This window comes from Podarcis pityusensis, assembly GCF_964106645.2.
Source record: "Podarcis pityusensis genome assembly, chromosome: 5".
Taxonomy (NCBI): Eukaryota; Metazoa; Chordata; class Lepidosauria; order Squamata; family Lacertidae; genus Podarcis; species Podarcis pityusensis.
The window spans coordinates 98,676,594-98,690,496 of record NC_138032.1 but is presented as its reverse complement, the minus strand read 5'-3'; the positions used below and the strand labels follow the sequence as shown (position 1 = coordinate 98,690,496).

At 43.1% G+C, this 13,903-nt stretch overlaps 1 protein-coding gene across 3 annotated transcripts in view; it reads left to right on the top strand.

Moving 5' to 3' along the window:
• LRP6 (LDL receptor related protein 6) overlaps window positions 1–13,903 on the top strand; it is a 103,243-nt gene that overhangs the window by 77,569 nt on the left and 11,771 nt on the right. For all 3 annotated transcript variants that reach the window (XM_081005410.1, XM_081005411.1, XM_081005409.1), the window contains 4 exons: window positions 539–750; window positions 1,186–1,379; window positions 9,106–9,315; window positions 11,954–12,079. In XM_081005410.1, coding sequence (XP_080861536.1) covers window positions 539–750; window positions 1,186–1,379; window positions 9,106–9,315; window positions 11,954–12,079 — 742 coding nt within the window. The remainder of the gene's footprint in view (window positions 1–538; window positions 751–1,185; window positions 1,380–9,105; window positions 9,316–11,953; window positions 12,080–13,903) is intronic.

The window sequence follows — 13,903 nt, the reverse complement described above, 5'->3', positions numbered from 1 at the left end:
ATACAAGGCACCAACTGTGGGAACCACATACTGCTGACACAGCAATCTCTCTCTATTGGAATTACAGTAGAAGCATGAAAATGAGAAGTGCTGCACTTTTAACGGATTATTGAATTTTTCTTGCTTGCTTGCTTTCTTGCTTTCTTTCTATACCCAAAGGTCTCAGGGCAGTACTTATATTTGATATAAGTTTATGTGACTTTTTGTATTGTATCAGATTGTTAATGTTTGAGGTTTTATTATGCTTTTAAATGTGTTGGACGCCACCCTGAGTGGCTGGGGCAACCCATCCAAATGGGTGGGAAAGAAAGAAAGAAAGAAAGAAAGAAAGAAAGAAAGAAAGAAAAAGAAAGAAAGAAAGAAAACATTATTATTATTTTACTCTGTTTCAACACTTGGCTGTAACTTGTGCCAAGGAACTTTGAGGCTCTGAATTATTTTAAAGCCATTGCTTTCATATAGTATTCTGCACTGTGTAGCTAATTCTCTTCTGGTTGCTTCCTTGGATCAGTCTTCAATCTTTTTCTTCCCACCCCAGAGCTTTACGGTTGTGATGAGTCCAGTTCCAAATCAGAACCTAGACATACAACCCTATGATCTGAGTATTGACATCTACAGTCGTTATGTTTATTGGACTTGTGAAGCCACAAATGTAATCAATGTTACACGCCTGGATGGAAGGCTGATGGGGGTGGTGCTGAAAGGAGATCAGGATAGGCCCAGGGCCATTGTTGTGAACCCAGAAAAAGGGTAGGTAGAGTGTTGCATGGAATGTACATGCTTAAAACTCAGCAATTAAAGCGCCAGGTTCTCTTTTTTATCAGCTCACCTTCTTGAAATAGAAGGTGCTTCTGTGACAGAGTAACTAATGGAAGAACGGTTGACAGCAGAGTGGAATGACATGTTGGGTGGACTTAGAGACTGGTAGAGGGATGGCAGTGGGGAGTGTGGCTGTGTAAGAGAGAGAAACGGGGTGGGGGGAAATAAAATGAGAGAGATTGCTATAGTTGAATAGTTAGGGGATAGCTGTTATGAAATTTGACATTGATAGTTATTGGATCAGGGAAGTACAACTTTAAAATATATCTACTATCAACATCTGAGATATTATGCTCCATAAATAACTATATGGGGAAGGACAGCCTTTAAGAAAAGGACATAAATGATCTAACTCTCTTTTTATAGGTACATGTATTTCACCAATCACCAGGAGAGGTCTCCTCCTAAAATAGAAAGGGCTGCACTAGATGGAACTGAACGTGAGGTCTTATTTTCCAGTGGGCTGAGCAAGCCTGTAGCCTTGGCAATTGACAGCCAGTTGGGGAAGTTATTCTGGGCAGATTTTGACCTCCGGAAAATTGAGAGCAGTGACCTTTCAGGTAGAGTAAAACAACAACTTCCTTTTACCAATTTTAATCAGTGTTGTAAGTATTTCATAAACTGGTAGGAAAGAATGGGTATTCTCTTGCTCCATTGCTGGTTTCCTCTTTCCTCTTTATATTTTCATTGTAGTGAATTAGCAGAAATTTCTGTGAGGCAAGAGAAGACTACGCTCAGTTTAAATATACAGTCATACCTCGGGTTAAATGTGCTTCAGGTTGAGCGTTTTCTGGTTACGCTCCGTGGCGACCAGGAAGTAACGGAGCATGTTGCTTCCAGGTTTCACCACTTGTGCAGACGCTCAAAATGACGTCATGCGCATGCGCGGAAGCCGCAAATCGCGACCCGCAGACGAGGGTTGTGTTCACTTCAGGATGTGAACGGGGCTCCGGAACAGATCCCATTCGCATCCAGAGGTACCACTGTACTAAAAGAATTGCTAGTGTGCCCATTGAGCATTTTCTTGTGCTAAGCTCTATGGAATTGGGTGATAACCAGCTCTGTAAAGCAGCTTATCAATATGTTTTAGACTATTATTATTTTCCAGGACTGAGCTCTGCATTAATCTTGAGAGTGTCAACTAAGGGATGGATTGGATCTTCTGGCTAGAATTTTTTGCTTGGTATCCACTCCTGAAAACAGTATTTTAGAGTTCATTATCTGACCAAACTCTCACTGGTTTTCTTAGGAAGTGCTTATATTGAGCTGCATTTCCAAGTGATGCCCATTGCAGTCTTGGATGTCTGCTATATAACAAGGTCTTCTCCATAGACAGAGCGTGTATTTGTAGTCAACTTCAGGTCAACACTGTTAGCCTGTCCCCTAGGGCTGGGCAGTACTTGGTTTTCAACATCGCAATATACCACCAGTTAGGATTTTTCAGTATATCATGATGTCTGATAGCATGCTTCAACTCATACATGCCAACTTCATGGGTCTGAGGACAGTTCAGTGCCCCAAAGTATGCTGGGATGGGGCTGAGCGCCCCCCCCCGCCATGTTGAGGGGCTGGCCCCAGCTGGGCCTCCCCGTGGTGGTGGATGGCCTTCCTGGGCCTCACAGCCTCCTCCCAACATGCGTAATGTTACATGTGTGTGACGTCATGCGCATGCAATGAGCCCCCACAATGTTGCGTGGAACTCTGTGCCTCTGCTTCAACTAAACCATTAAAGATTTCTGGGGGATATATTACTGTTCTATGCAATTTTGTGGGCATTTTTACAATTTAAGTAAGTGCCGGATTTTTCGCTCTATAAGACGCACCAGACCACAAGACGCCCCTAGTTTTTGGAGGAGGAAAACAAGAAAAAAAATTTCTGAATCTCAGAAGCTAGAACAGCAAGAGGGATCGCTGCGCAGTGAAAGCAGCAATCCCTCTTGCTGTTCTGGCTTCTGGGATAGCTGCGCAGCCTGCATTCGCTCCATAAGACGCACACACATTTCCCCTTACTTTTTAGGAGGGAAAAAGTGAGTCTTATAGAGCAAAAAATACGGTAGTTGATTTAATAAAAATATTAAATAAACTTCCATATAATATATTTAATATATTTTCAACTAAATTAAGAGTAGTTCAAGTTGCATCTGTTTCCGCACTCAGAGGTCTAAGTGGAATAAGCCCCATTGAGTTCAACTAAACTTTCCTGGGAGTAAGCCCCATTGAATTCAGCAGGGCTTGCTTGTGAGTAGAGACACATTTTCTTGCACTGCTTACTGACAAACACTCTCCCCATCGTTCTCACCTCATGTCACATAGTACCCAACCTCCTATTTCAGCATAAGGCAGCTAGTTAAATCTTCCTCCTCCATTTCCCCCTGCCACAGAAGGACCCCCCCCCCAAAAAAAAAACCCATCTCAAAGGGAGGGAGGGAAAGCAAGCAAAGAGATAGTAAAGGTAAAGGGACCCCTGACCATTAGGTCCAGTCGTGACCGACTCTAGGGTTGCAGCGCTCATCTTGCTTTATTGGCCGAGGGAGCTGGCATACAGCTTCCGGGTCATGTGGCCAGCATGACTAAGCTACTTCTGGCGAACCAGAGCAGCGCACGGAAATGCCATTTACCTTCCCGCCGGAGTGGTACCTTTTTATCTACGGCCAGCATGACTAAGCCGCTTCTGGCGAACCAGAGCAGCGCACAGAAACGCTGTTTACCTTTCCGCCGGAGCGGTACCTATTTATCTACTTGCACTTTGACGTGCTTTCAAACTGCGAGGTTGGCAGGAGCAGGGACCGAGCAACTGGAGCTCACCGGGATTCAAACCACCAACCTTCTGATTGGCAAGTCCTAGGCTCTGTGGTTTAACCCACAGCACCACCCGTGTCCCTTCAAGCAAAGAGATAGCCTCCTTTAAATAAAATTTAAAAACCTTCATTTTTAATATGAAGGGTCGCTATTTATTGGGAACCAACAACGTAAACACCACCAGAAAATCAAAATCAAAATACTCCCCCCTCATGGGTGTGGATCTTTGATTGTCTAGCCATGGGGGGTTCCTCCTGGATTGTTAGCAGGCTCTGCACAATTAGCTAAGTGCTGAAGAGTTTTGGGGGTGAGAGCAGGCAGTTCAGCTTAAAGCGTTTGTGCTGGTTTGTGCAAGTTTACAGGTGAGGGCTTATTGTCATCACGAGGGGAGGGAGGAGCAGGGAGAGATGGCGCCTGCTCTCAAGAAAAGTTCAGCTGAGCTGCCCCCTGGGAAGCTGTCAGTCTCCACCTTTTGTTCACATTTCACTCAAGTGTTTCAACCAGGCAATATACCTTATCATGATGTCATTTCAACATCAGTATTCAATGGTATAGCAGTTTATACAGACCCAAGAGATGGCCTTCTGAAACTTCCATTTGCACAAGCAAGCAAGTACACCCCCACAAAAATGGTCCTGATTGTCTCTTTTGAGAGACAATAATAGCTTTGTGACATGCAAAGTGGCCCCCTGTGCACTGGCTGTCAAAAAAATAAAAACAGGGAAAAGGAATTAAATAAAATCACTATAAATTGTTGTGGTGATTGGGAGGTTTAATATGAAATCAAGCTGGATTTGCGTTTGTTGGTGTCTTTGGTAACTTTTCTCTCTTACATCATGAATGTTGTCATGGATGTATGATCTGCGTTATTTTATTATTATTATTAATAATAATAATAATAATAATAATAATAATAAATTTTATTTATATCCCGCCCTCCCCAGCCGAAGCCGGGCTCAGGGCGGCTAACAACAATAAAACAGTACAAAAGTACAGCATAAACAACACTCTAAAATCATTCATTATAAAATTAATTAATTCAGGCCACTGGCAACCATTGGGCCAGAGCTCCGCGAAGATTGCCGAGGGAGGGAGTCAGGCTGTGCCCTGGCCAAAGGCCTGGTGGAACAGCTCTGTCTTGCAGGCCCTGCGGAAAGATGTCAAGTCCCGCAGGGCCCTGGTCTCTTGTGACAGAGTGTTCCACCAGATCGGAGCCACAGCCGAAAAGGCCCTGGCTCTAGTTGAGGCTAGCCTAACTTCTCTGTGGCCTGGGACCTTCAAGATGTTTTTATTTGAAGACCGTAAGTTTCTCTGTGGGGCATACCAGGAGAGGCGGTCCCGTAGGTACGAGGGTCCTAGGCCGTATAGGGCTTTAAAGGTTAAAACCAGCACCTTAAACCTGATCCTGTACTCCACCGGGAGCCAGTGCAGCTGGTATAGCACCGGGTGAATGTGGTCTCGCAGCGAAGACCCCATAAGGAGTCTTGCTGCAGCATTCTGCACCCGCTGGAGTTTCTGGGTCAGTCTGAAGGGCAGCCCCACGTAGAGCTGTTAATACTGTTACTACAAATTTGTCATGGCCGTGGGCAACAATCGTATGAGCATAAAAATATAATTTTCTCTAAGATCTAGTCTTTAAAAGTTGTTGTTTTTATTATGCTGATATAGTTCAATTTTAATTAATTAATGAAAGCCACTGTGATGGACAGCAGAACCAGACCAGAGCCTGACGATGCAGTCCCCCTGAAATTCCACCAGAGGGCTGGCGCCTCTCTCTGATTGGCTACAGAGTCAACTAGACACAGAAGGGGGAGGAGCAGCACTCTGGGAGGGAGAATAAAAGGAGCCGTTTCTGAGGGAGAGAGTGAGATACGGCTAAGGTTCAGGTTCAGGGAAGGCTGAGAAGATAGATGGGGCTGGATTTCAGAGGAGAGCTAGGGAGTAGGATAGGATTTGACTGAGGGAGACCTGGTTCTGAGTTAAGCATCCACCCTGAGGAGACCATCTGGAGCAAGAGGACAGAGCCACCTCGTGGGAGGTGGAAGCTGTGGGAATTCAGGCTCCCTGGGTCTCCGTCCAGCCAGGAGGGGAAGACTCCCAGGAACAAGGGGGGGGGGGCTGGGTCTGTTACTCCCAGGAACAAGGGGGGGGGGGCTGGGTCTGTTATACCATTGGGAATACCTCAGGTGTGGGGTTGTGAAGAGAGGGGAAAGGGAGGGAAAGTGCCCCTCGCTCGTCAGCTAGGAGGGAAGCTGGGCTGCTTTAAAAGTGTTTAACTGCCAAAGCTAAGTAACAGAAGCTAAAGTTTAAGAAGAGGGTTTAAGAGGGAAAATTGGATCAAGAAATTTCTTAATTTGGTAACGAAGCGGGAAGGTTCAAAACAGGAAGTCTGCCTTCCGCTTTTTGTATATAGACTAAAGCAAAAACTTTGTAAGCTAAAGCCTGGAAAGCTGTCAAAAAAGTCTAAATTTTCATCATTTAGAATTACTGAAACCCCCTTGGAAGTAGGAGAAAAGGGGGGGGGACTTTGTTCAACCCTAGCAGGAGAGGGAGTGAAGAAGAATAAGTTTCCACAGTCTCTAACCTGGGAACGGGTGTCAGAGACAGAAATTGTTGGAGAGGTTCATTGACTGTGAATGGGATATTTTGACAGATAGCTAAAGAAGAGAAACAAGCTGATTCCAGTGTTGCCTTTTGCATCCTAAAGAAACAAAATATCTGAAAAATATCTGAAAAACTAAAGTAATTTTCCTTTGTTGGACTTGCCTAAAAAAAATGGATACAAATAGAAATTGTCTCCTCTAGAGGGAGCTTGTCAAATTGTTGCTGCAGTACATTTGAGGGCTCAACAGATGTGAGATTAAGACCGTGGGAACAGGCTTTTCTGACCTTGACTAAAGATGAGTTGGAAAGAAGACTGGGTGCTTGCCTTATGTAAGACAAGTGCCCTGCTGGAACAGATGCATGAGAAGATGGACTTGATGAATGAGAAAGTGGATTTGACTGTTGCAGTTAATAACTGTGGGCAAACAGGGAATATTGATACAGAAATTATCCAGGGACCAACTCATGAATCTGTACTGACTGGGCAAGTGCAGAAGATAATGGAGGAGGATGCGGTTGCACCCCAAATAATAAAAATGGAGAGTCCCGAGGCCCTACAGGAGTATGAGCCGCTGTCATTGAAGATTGAAGTTGGAGTGGGCCAGGGGGAGTCTGGAGTTGAGGAGGTTCCCAACGTTGTAGAGACCTTGGAATATGCTTATACTTTTTGGACTATATTGAGGATTGTGGGGAGTGGGACTGTGGGGAATGGGCGGGTTTGATGAAGGGAGATGGAGACAATTCTGGCTTGGAACCCCCCAGAGGCCTACCCCTCAATGAGAAAGGAAAGAAACTAAGAAAGAGACCAACAAAAGACAAGGAAAAGGGCAAGTATAAACAAGAAGAAGAAGAACTGCAGAAGGACATGGAAGAGACTTAAGGGCCTCGGACATAAGGCTTCCAGGTTGATGGACTAGATGGAATGGACAGTAAGGACTGACACGACCTGAGACCAGGAAGAAGGGATGTTGGATGAAGATTGGAAGAAAATTTATAAAGAAAATTTTCTAATTGGGGAATTGGCTAAAAATTAATGAATATTAGGGAAAATGTTGGAATGAAACTATATGACTTTAGCAGAAATGATATCAGGAGTAATGTATATTTGACAGCTAAGATTCAAGCTTTAAGGTGTTTTAGGGTAAGATAAGGTTAAATTAATTAAGGTAAGGTGAATAATAGAATATGGGGAAAGATGGAAAGGATTTGTTGAGTTAATTATTAGATTAAATTAGGTTTATCAAAAATTGAGAAAGATGGAAAGAATTTGCTGAAATAACTAATTAAACTAGAATACAAAAAGGGAGGTGTGAGGAAGTCAATGAAACAAGCAAATGGAAATTTTAGATATGTAAGTTGGGATTTGTGTTGTTTTCTTTTTTCTTTTTCTTTTTTTGTTGTATTGTATTGGTTTTTGTGTTTTTTCTTTTCTTTTTGTCTATTATAGTGTTGTTTTTTAATGTTTTTTTAAATGTTTTTCTTCTTATAATTCTGAAAACTACTAATAAATATTATTTTTTAAAAAATAAAGTTTAAGAAGAGCTATACCCATAGAATTGTGTTTAAGCCTGTCATCTTTTTACCTCGTTTTAGTAATAAGTTAACTTCTACTTGAAAGAACACATTTCCTGACCTGTTTTGTTTCACAATCTTTTTTAATAAAACTTTTCTTGTTTGCTTGATCAGCTGCTGCCTGAGACTCTAAATCATTAAGTTTTCCCTCACACAAGTGCCCCCACATGATAGCCTGCGGTAAATTGAACAACTTCATGTAATTGGCATGCAGTGAGGTGTGCGCACTATATTTAATTACAGTGGTACCTTGGGTTACAGACGCTTCAGGTAACAGACTCCGCTAACCCAGAAATAGTACCTTGGGTTAAGAACTTTGCTTCAGGATGAGAACAGAAATCGCGTGGCGGCAGCAGGAGGCCCCATTAGCTAAAGTGGTGCTTCAGGTTAAGAACAGTTTCAGGTTAAGAACAGACCTCCAGAACGAATTAAGTTCTTAAGCCGAGGTACCACTGTAGTAATTGGTGATAAGCAGTAGGATCTGCTACATATTAGTTATGTAATTCAACATGTATATTAGAAAGACAGGTTTTACCCACCCACTGTCCTGGATCAGACAAACAGTTCACCTAGCACAGCATTCTGTTTCCCACAGGGGCCCACCAGATGTCTTTGGGAAATCTGTAAGGTTGAGGGCAAAAGCTGTCTCCCACTGCTGAAACCTGGCGGTTGGTATTCAGTGGCACAGTGTCTTGTAATCTAGAGTTTACGTATAGCATACAGGGGGTGTTGGGGGCTTTTGTTCCACCTTCTGGCTGTTGGCCATTGGGGTGCCTCAGGATGCGTCTTTTCCTCTTATTTGTCTGAGGGAGGCTGTGAGGAATCCTGAACAGGTATGGAGATTGCTTGCTTCCTTTCAGCCCAAAACTAATGTAATCCAGATACAGTGGTACCTCGGGTTGAGTACTTAATTCGTTCCGGAGGTCTGTCCTTAACCTGAAACTATTCTTAACCTGAAGCACCACTTTAGCTAATGGGGCCTCCTGCTGTCACCGCGCCGCCAGAGCACGATTTCTGTTCTCATCCTGAAGCAAAGTTCTTAACCTAAAGCACTATTTCTGGGTTAGTGGAGTCTGTAACCTGAAGCGTATGTAACCCGAGGTACCGCTGTATTAAGATGGGTTGGGAAATTTGTTCATCGGGATAGAGACTTGTAATCCGTTTTGGATGGGGTGATTTCATGAGGTGATGTTCTCCTTGGAAGACCAACCAAACACGTGAGTGGGGGCAGTGAGTAGTTACTTGGTGCATTATTTCTCATTGAACCCTTGTTGCCACATTTTTCAACTATATTTCTTCTCCACTCCATAGGAGCCAATCGGATAGTCTTAGAAGATACCAACATACTACAACCAGTAGGGCTGACTGTGTTTGAAAACTGGCTGTACTGGATTGACAGACATCAACAGATGATTGAAAAGATTGACACAACACTTCGAGAGGGACGTATGAAAGTTCAGGCTCGTATTACCCAGCTCAGCGATATTCATGCTGTTAAGGAACTCAACATACAGGAGTACAGTAAGTGTCAAGCAACATAACAGGGAAGAAAAACTAAATGACCCATATCATACATGGTTAAGATTTTGTTGGTTTCTTTATTATGCTGTTCACTACCATTGAGGGACCCCCCAGTAAACTCCTTTTTAAAAAAAAATAATATTTATTAATAGTTTCAGAGTTGCAGGGGGAAAAAATAAAGAAAAAAAACCAACAACACTACAATACATAAAAAAGAAGGAAAAAAAGCAAAACATAAAAACCGATAAAACAATACAGCAAAAAGATAAAGAAGAAGAAAAAAACAAACACAAATCCCATATCTTTAACTTCCATTTGCTTGTTTCATTTACCTCCTCACACCTCCCTTTTTGTATTCTAGTTTAATTAGTTATTTCAGCAAATTCTTTCCATCTTTCTCAATTTTTATTAAATAATTTATCTTAACAATTTAACCTATTAATTAACTCAACAAATCCTTTCCATCTTTTCCCCATATTCTGTTATTCAAATTACCTTAATTTATTTAACCTTATCTTACCGTAAAATACCTTAGAGCTTGAAACTTAATACTCAATTATACATAACTCCTAATATCATTTCTACTAGAGCCATATAGTTTCATTCCAACATTTTCCCTAATATTCATTAATTTTAGACTAATTCCCTAAATAAAATTTTTTCTTTATAAATTTTCTTCGAATCTTCATCCAACGTCTCTTCTTCCTGGTCTCAGGTCGTGTCAGTCCTTACTGTCCATTCCATCTAGTCCATCAACCTGGTAGTCTTATGTCCGAAGCCCTTAAGTCTCTTCCATGTCCCTTCTGCAGATCTTCTTCTTCTTGTTTATACTTGCACTTTTCCTTGTCTTTTGTTGATCTCTTTCTTAATTTCTTCCCTTTCTCATTGAGGAGTAGGTCTCTGGGGGGTTCCAACCCAAAATTATCTCCGTCTCCCTTCATCAAACCAGCCCATTCCCCACAGTCCCACTCCCCACAGTCATCAATGTAATCCAAAAAATATTTAAGAGCATATTTCAAAGTCTCTCCAAAGTTAAGAACCTCCTCAGCTCCAGACTCCCCCTGGCCCACTCCAACTTCAGTCTTCAAAAACAGCGGCTTATGCTCCTGTAGGGCCTCGGGTCTCTCCATTTGTATTATTTGAGGTGCAACCGCAACCTCCTCCATTATCTTCTGCACTTGCCCAATCAATACAGGTTCCTGAGTTGGTCCCTGAATGGTTTCTGTATCAATATTCCCTGTTTGTCCACAGTTATTGACCGCAACAGTCATCAAATCTGCAGCAACAATTTAGCAAGCTCCCTCTAGAGGAGACAATTTCTATTTGTATCCATTTTTTTAAGGCAAGTCCAACAAAGGAAAATTACTTTCATTTTTCAGATATTTTGTTTCTTTAGAATGCAAAAGGCAACATTGGAATCAGTTTATTCCTCTTCTTTAGCTATCTGTCAAAATATCCCATTCACAGTCAATGAACCTCTCCAACTATTTCTGTCTCTGACACCCCGTTCCCAGGTTAGAGACGGTAGAAACTTATCTTTCTTCACTCCCTCTCCTGCAGGCGTTAAACAAAGTCCCCCCCCCCTTTTCTCCTGCTTCCAAGGGGGTTTCAGTAGTTATAAATGAAGGAAATTTAGACTTTTTAAATGACTTTCCAGGCTTTAGCTTACAAGGTTTTTGCTTCAGTCTATATACAAAAAGCGGAAGGCGGACTTCCTGTTTTGAACCTTCCCACTTTGGTGCCAAATTAAGATATTTCTTGATCCAATTTTCCGTTTCTACTCACGGGTACTTGTTTTAAATCCAATTGTCCACAGGAAAAAGTCAGCGCTCTCCGGCAATGGCTGTGCGGCTTCACTCCGTGAAAGTAGCAATCAGTTCGCAGCACCGCGCCGCTCACCCCACTTCACTCCGGAACCCCAAAATGGGGTTCCCCGTGAGTAGGGGGGGCGCTCCTGGTGCCCTGCCGAACCCCACGTTCCCAGGCTTCCTCCGCCTGGGATTTCTAGCGGGTCCCCACCTTCACCCCTTATTAGGAACGGCTAAGGGAGCTGGGCATGTTTAGCCTGGAGAAGAGGAGGTTAAGGGGTGATATGATAGCCATGTTCAAATATATAAAAGGATGTCATATAGAGGTGGGAGAAAGGTTGTTTTATGCTGCTCCAGAGAAGTGGACACGGAGCAATGGATCCAAACTACAAGAAAGAAGATTCCACCTAAACATTAGGAAGAACTTCCTGACAGTAAGAGCTGTTCGACAGTGGAATTTGCTGCCAAGGATTGTGGTGGAGTCTCCTTCTTTGGAGGTCTTTAAGCAGAGGCTTGACAACCATATGTCAGGAGTGCTCTGATGGTGTTTCCTGCTTGGCAGGGGATTGGACTCGATGGCCCTTGTGGTCTATTCCAACTCTATGATTCTAAGACCCAGTTTCCACAGAGCCAGTTACTCCGGTCGGAGGAACTCCGCCATTCGCCGATGGCGCTAACCTGGAAGTCCCCCCCCCCCCCAGTAAACTCCTAATGAGCCATAGGGTTACCTGGAATATAATTTGGAAACCACTGATATATGTTGTATTTTATTTTTTAAAAACAGTTTTAATACATGAACAATAGGTTTCCACTCTTATTTTGCTCCGTAGGACAGCACCCCTGTTCCCAAGATAACGGTGGTTGCTCACACATTTGCATTGTCAAAGGTGATGGAACGACACGTTGTTCCTGCCCTGTGCACCTTGTCTTGCTTCAGGACGAACTTTCTTGTGGAGGTAAAGCTTCTTTTTATTTTGTTTCCATTTTTAAGTGGCATCATTCCCCCTATATAAGTCAATACACGGAGGGACGCAGGTGAGCTGTGGTCTAAACCACTGAGCCTAGGGCTTGCCGATCAGAAGGTCGGCGGTTCGAATCCCTGCGACGGGGTGAGCTCCCGTTGCTCGGTCCCTGCTCCTGCCCACCTAGCAGCTCAAAGTGGCGGGAAGTGGGAAGCCCAAGTAGTGCTAACCACGACTAAAATCATATTCTAAATCATGATTAAAACAGAGCTGGCGTGGGGTGGGGTGGGGAAAAGATTTGTACTAAAGAGGGAAGAAGGAGCGCACAAGCTTGCATCTTGCTCCAAACCATTGTTAAGAGAGATGCCTCTGCAGTCCAAGGCTAGACATTTAGGGCAGTTAACATTTTTTCTCTGTCTCTGACCTTACAGAGAAAGTGTGAGGATTTTGAAGTGTTAAACCAATGTGAATTAGTTAGCTTATTTCCACAGCAAACATGTCTACATGCTAGAACAAGGTATTTCAGCAATATTTTCCTAGACATTTAATTCTATGCTAAAATGTAAGTGTATGTGAGAAAGAGAAAGAAATAGGTATCTCCAAATTTATGCTCCATTCAGTCAATAGTAACTATAGTTTTGCTAACTAGGGTGGAATCTACACACAAATAAAAACCTTTCTGAATATGCTTTCTTTAAGTGTTTTTAAAAATACATTGAATTTTCTATAAGGCTCAGCATCACCATCTAGTGTCACATTGTATATTTCACTTAAAGCACACTTGAAATTTTTTATTTGCAGTTGTATAGCTGAGTCCTAGGTGTGAACAGCTGCATTGAGATTGTGGTGGTGACTGGAAGGAGCTTAAAAAGCCCTCACTCTGAAACAAGACCTATTGAATGCATTTATAGAAAGCACATAACTAGACACTGAGTCACTGTGGTGCACCCATCTGCTGTACATCATATCCCTTTTTAATGTTTTCATATAGACTTATTGTAGAACATTGGAACATGAGCTGCCTTCATGAACACAACTGGATTGCACTAAAAACAGAACCCTTCTTGTCCAACTGAAACATAAAGGCATAATAAGGAGCTTATTGCCCAGGCAGGTGCATTATATGACCCAAAAGAGCAGCAAAATAACCAGACTATACAACAGTGATGGGATAAAATCAGGCCAAAACTTTACTAGGATCAGTTCATAATTCCACAAGCCCCATGTTGATGGAATGAATCCACTGGGTTTGGACTACTCCAAACCTGTTCCATAGGAGTTGGCCAATGTTGAACGTTCCCGTGGTGCAAGCCAAGCAAGCAAGATCTCACTGGGGGACCAGGGTGCAGATTCCAACCAGGCAGATACCCAACCCAAGCTTGGGTTTGCTGTGGTCAATCCCCCCCTCAGGCCCCTGTGTTGATCCTGCCCATACAAACAATGTTCTTCCACCTAACAAAGGAAGGCCATAATTTCACTGAGGGAAAGTGGGGAGGGAAGCCCAACGAAGTGCCAGTCAGGTTGAGGGGGGGCAGGAATCCTTTCTGGCCCTGTCAACCAGCAACCCAAAATTGCTCAGTGTAGGCTCTAACCTGAGGGTGGGCAGACAGGATGCTCTCAAAACAAAATGGCTCTGAGTTCCAGGGAAAGCAGCCTTATATAGGCTTCCTCCCTCCCCCTTGCAAGGACTCATAGTACAGCTTTTTCCCATGAGCCATTGCACAGAGAGGATAGTGGGCAAAACCTTGCCCAGTATTTTGCTGCAATCTATGGGCCACAGTGCCGCCAAGCAAAGGCACTTATTGGGCATGGAACACC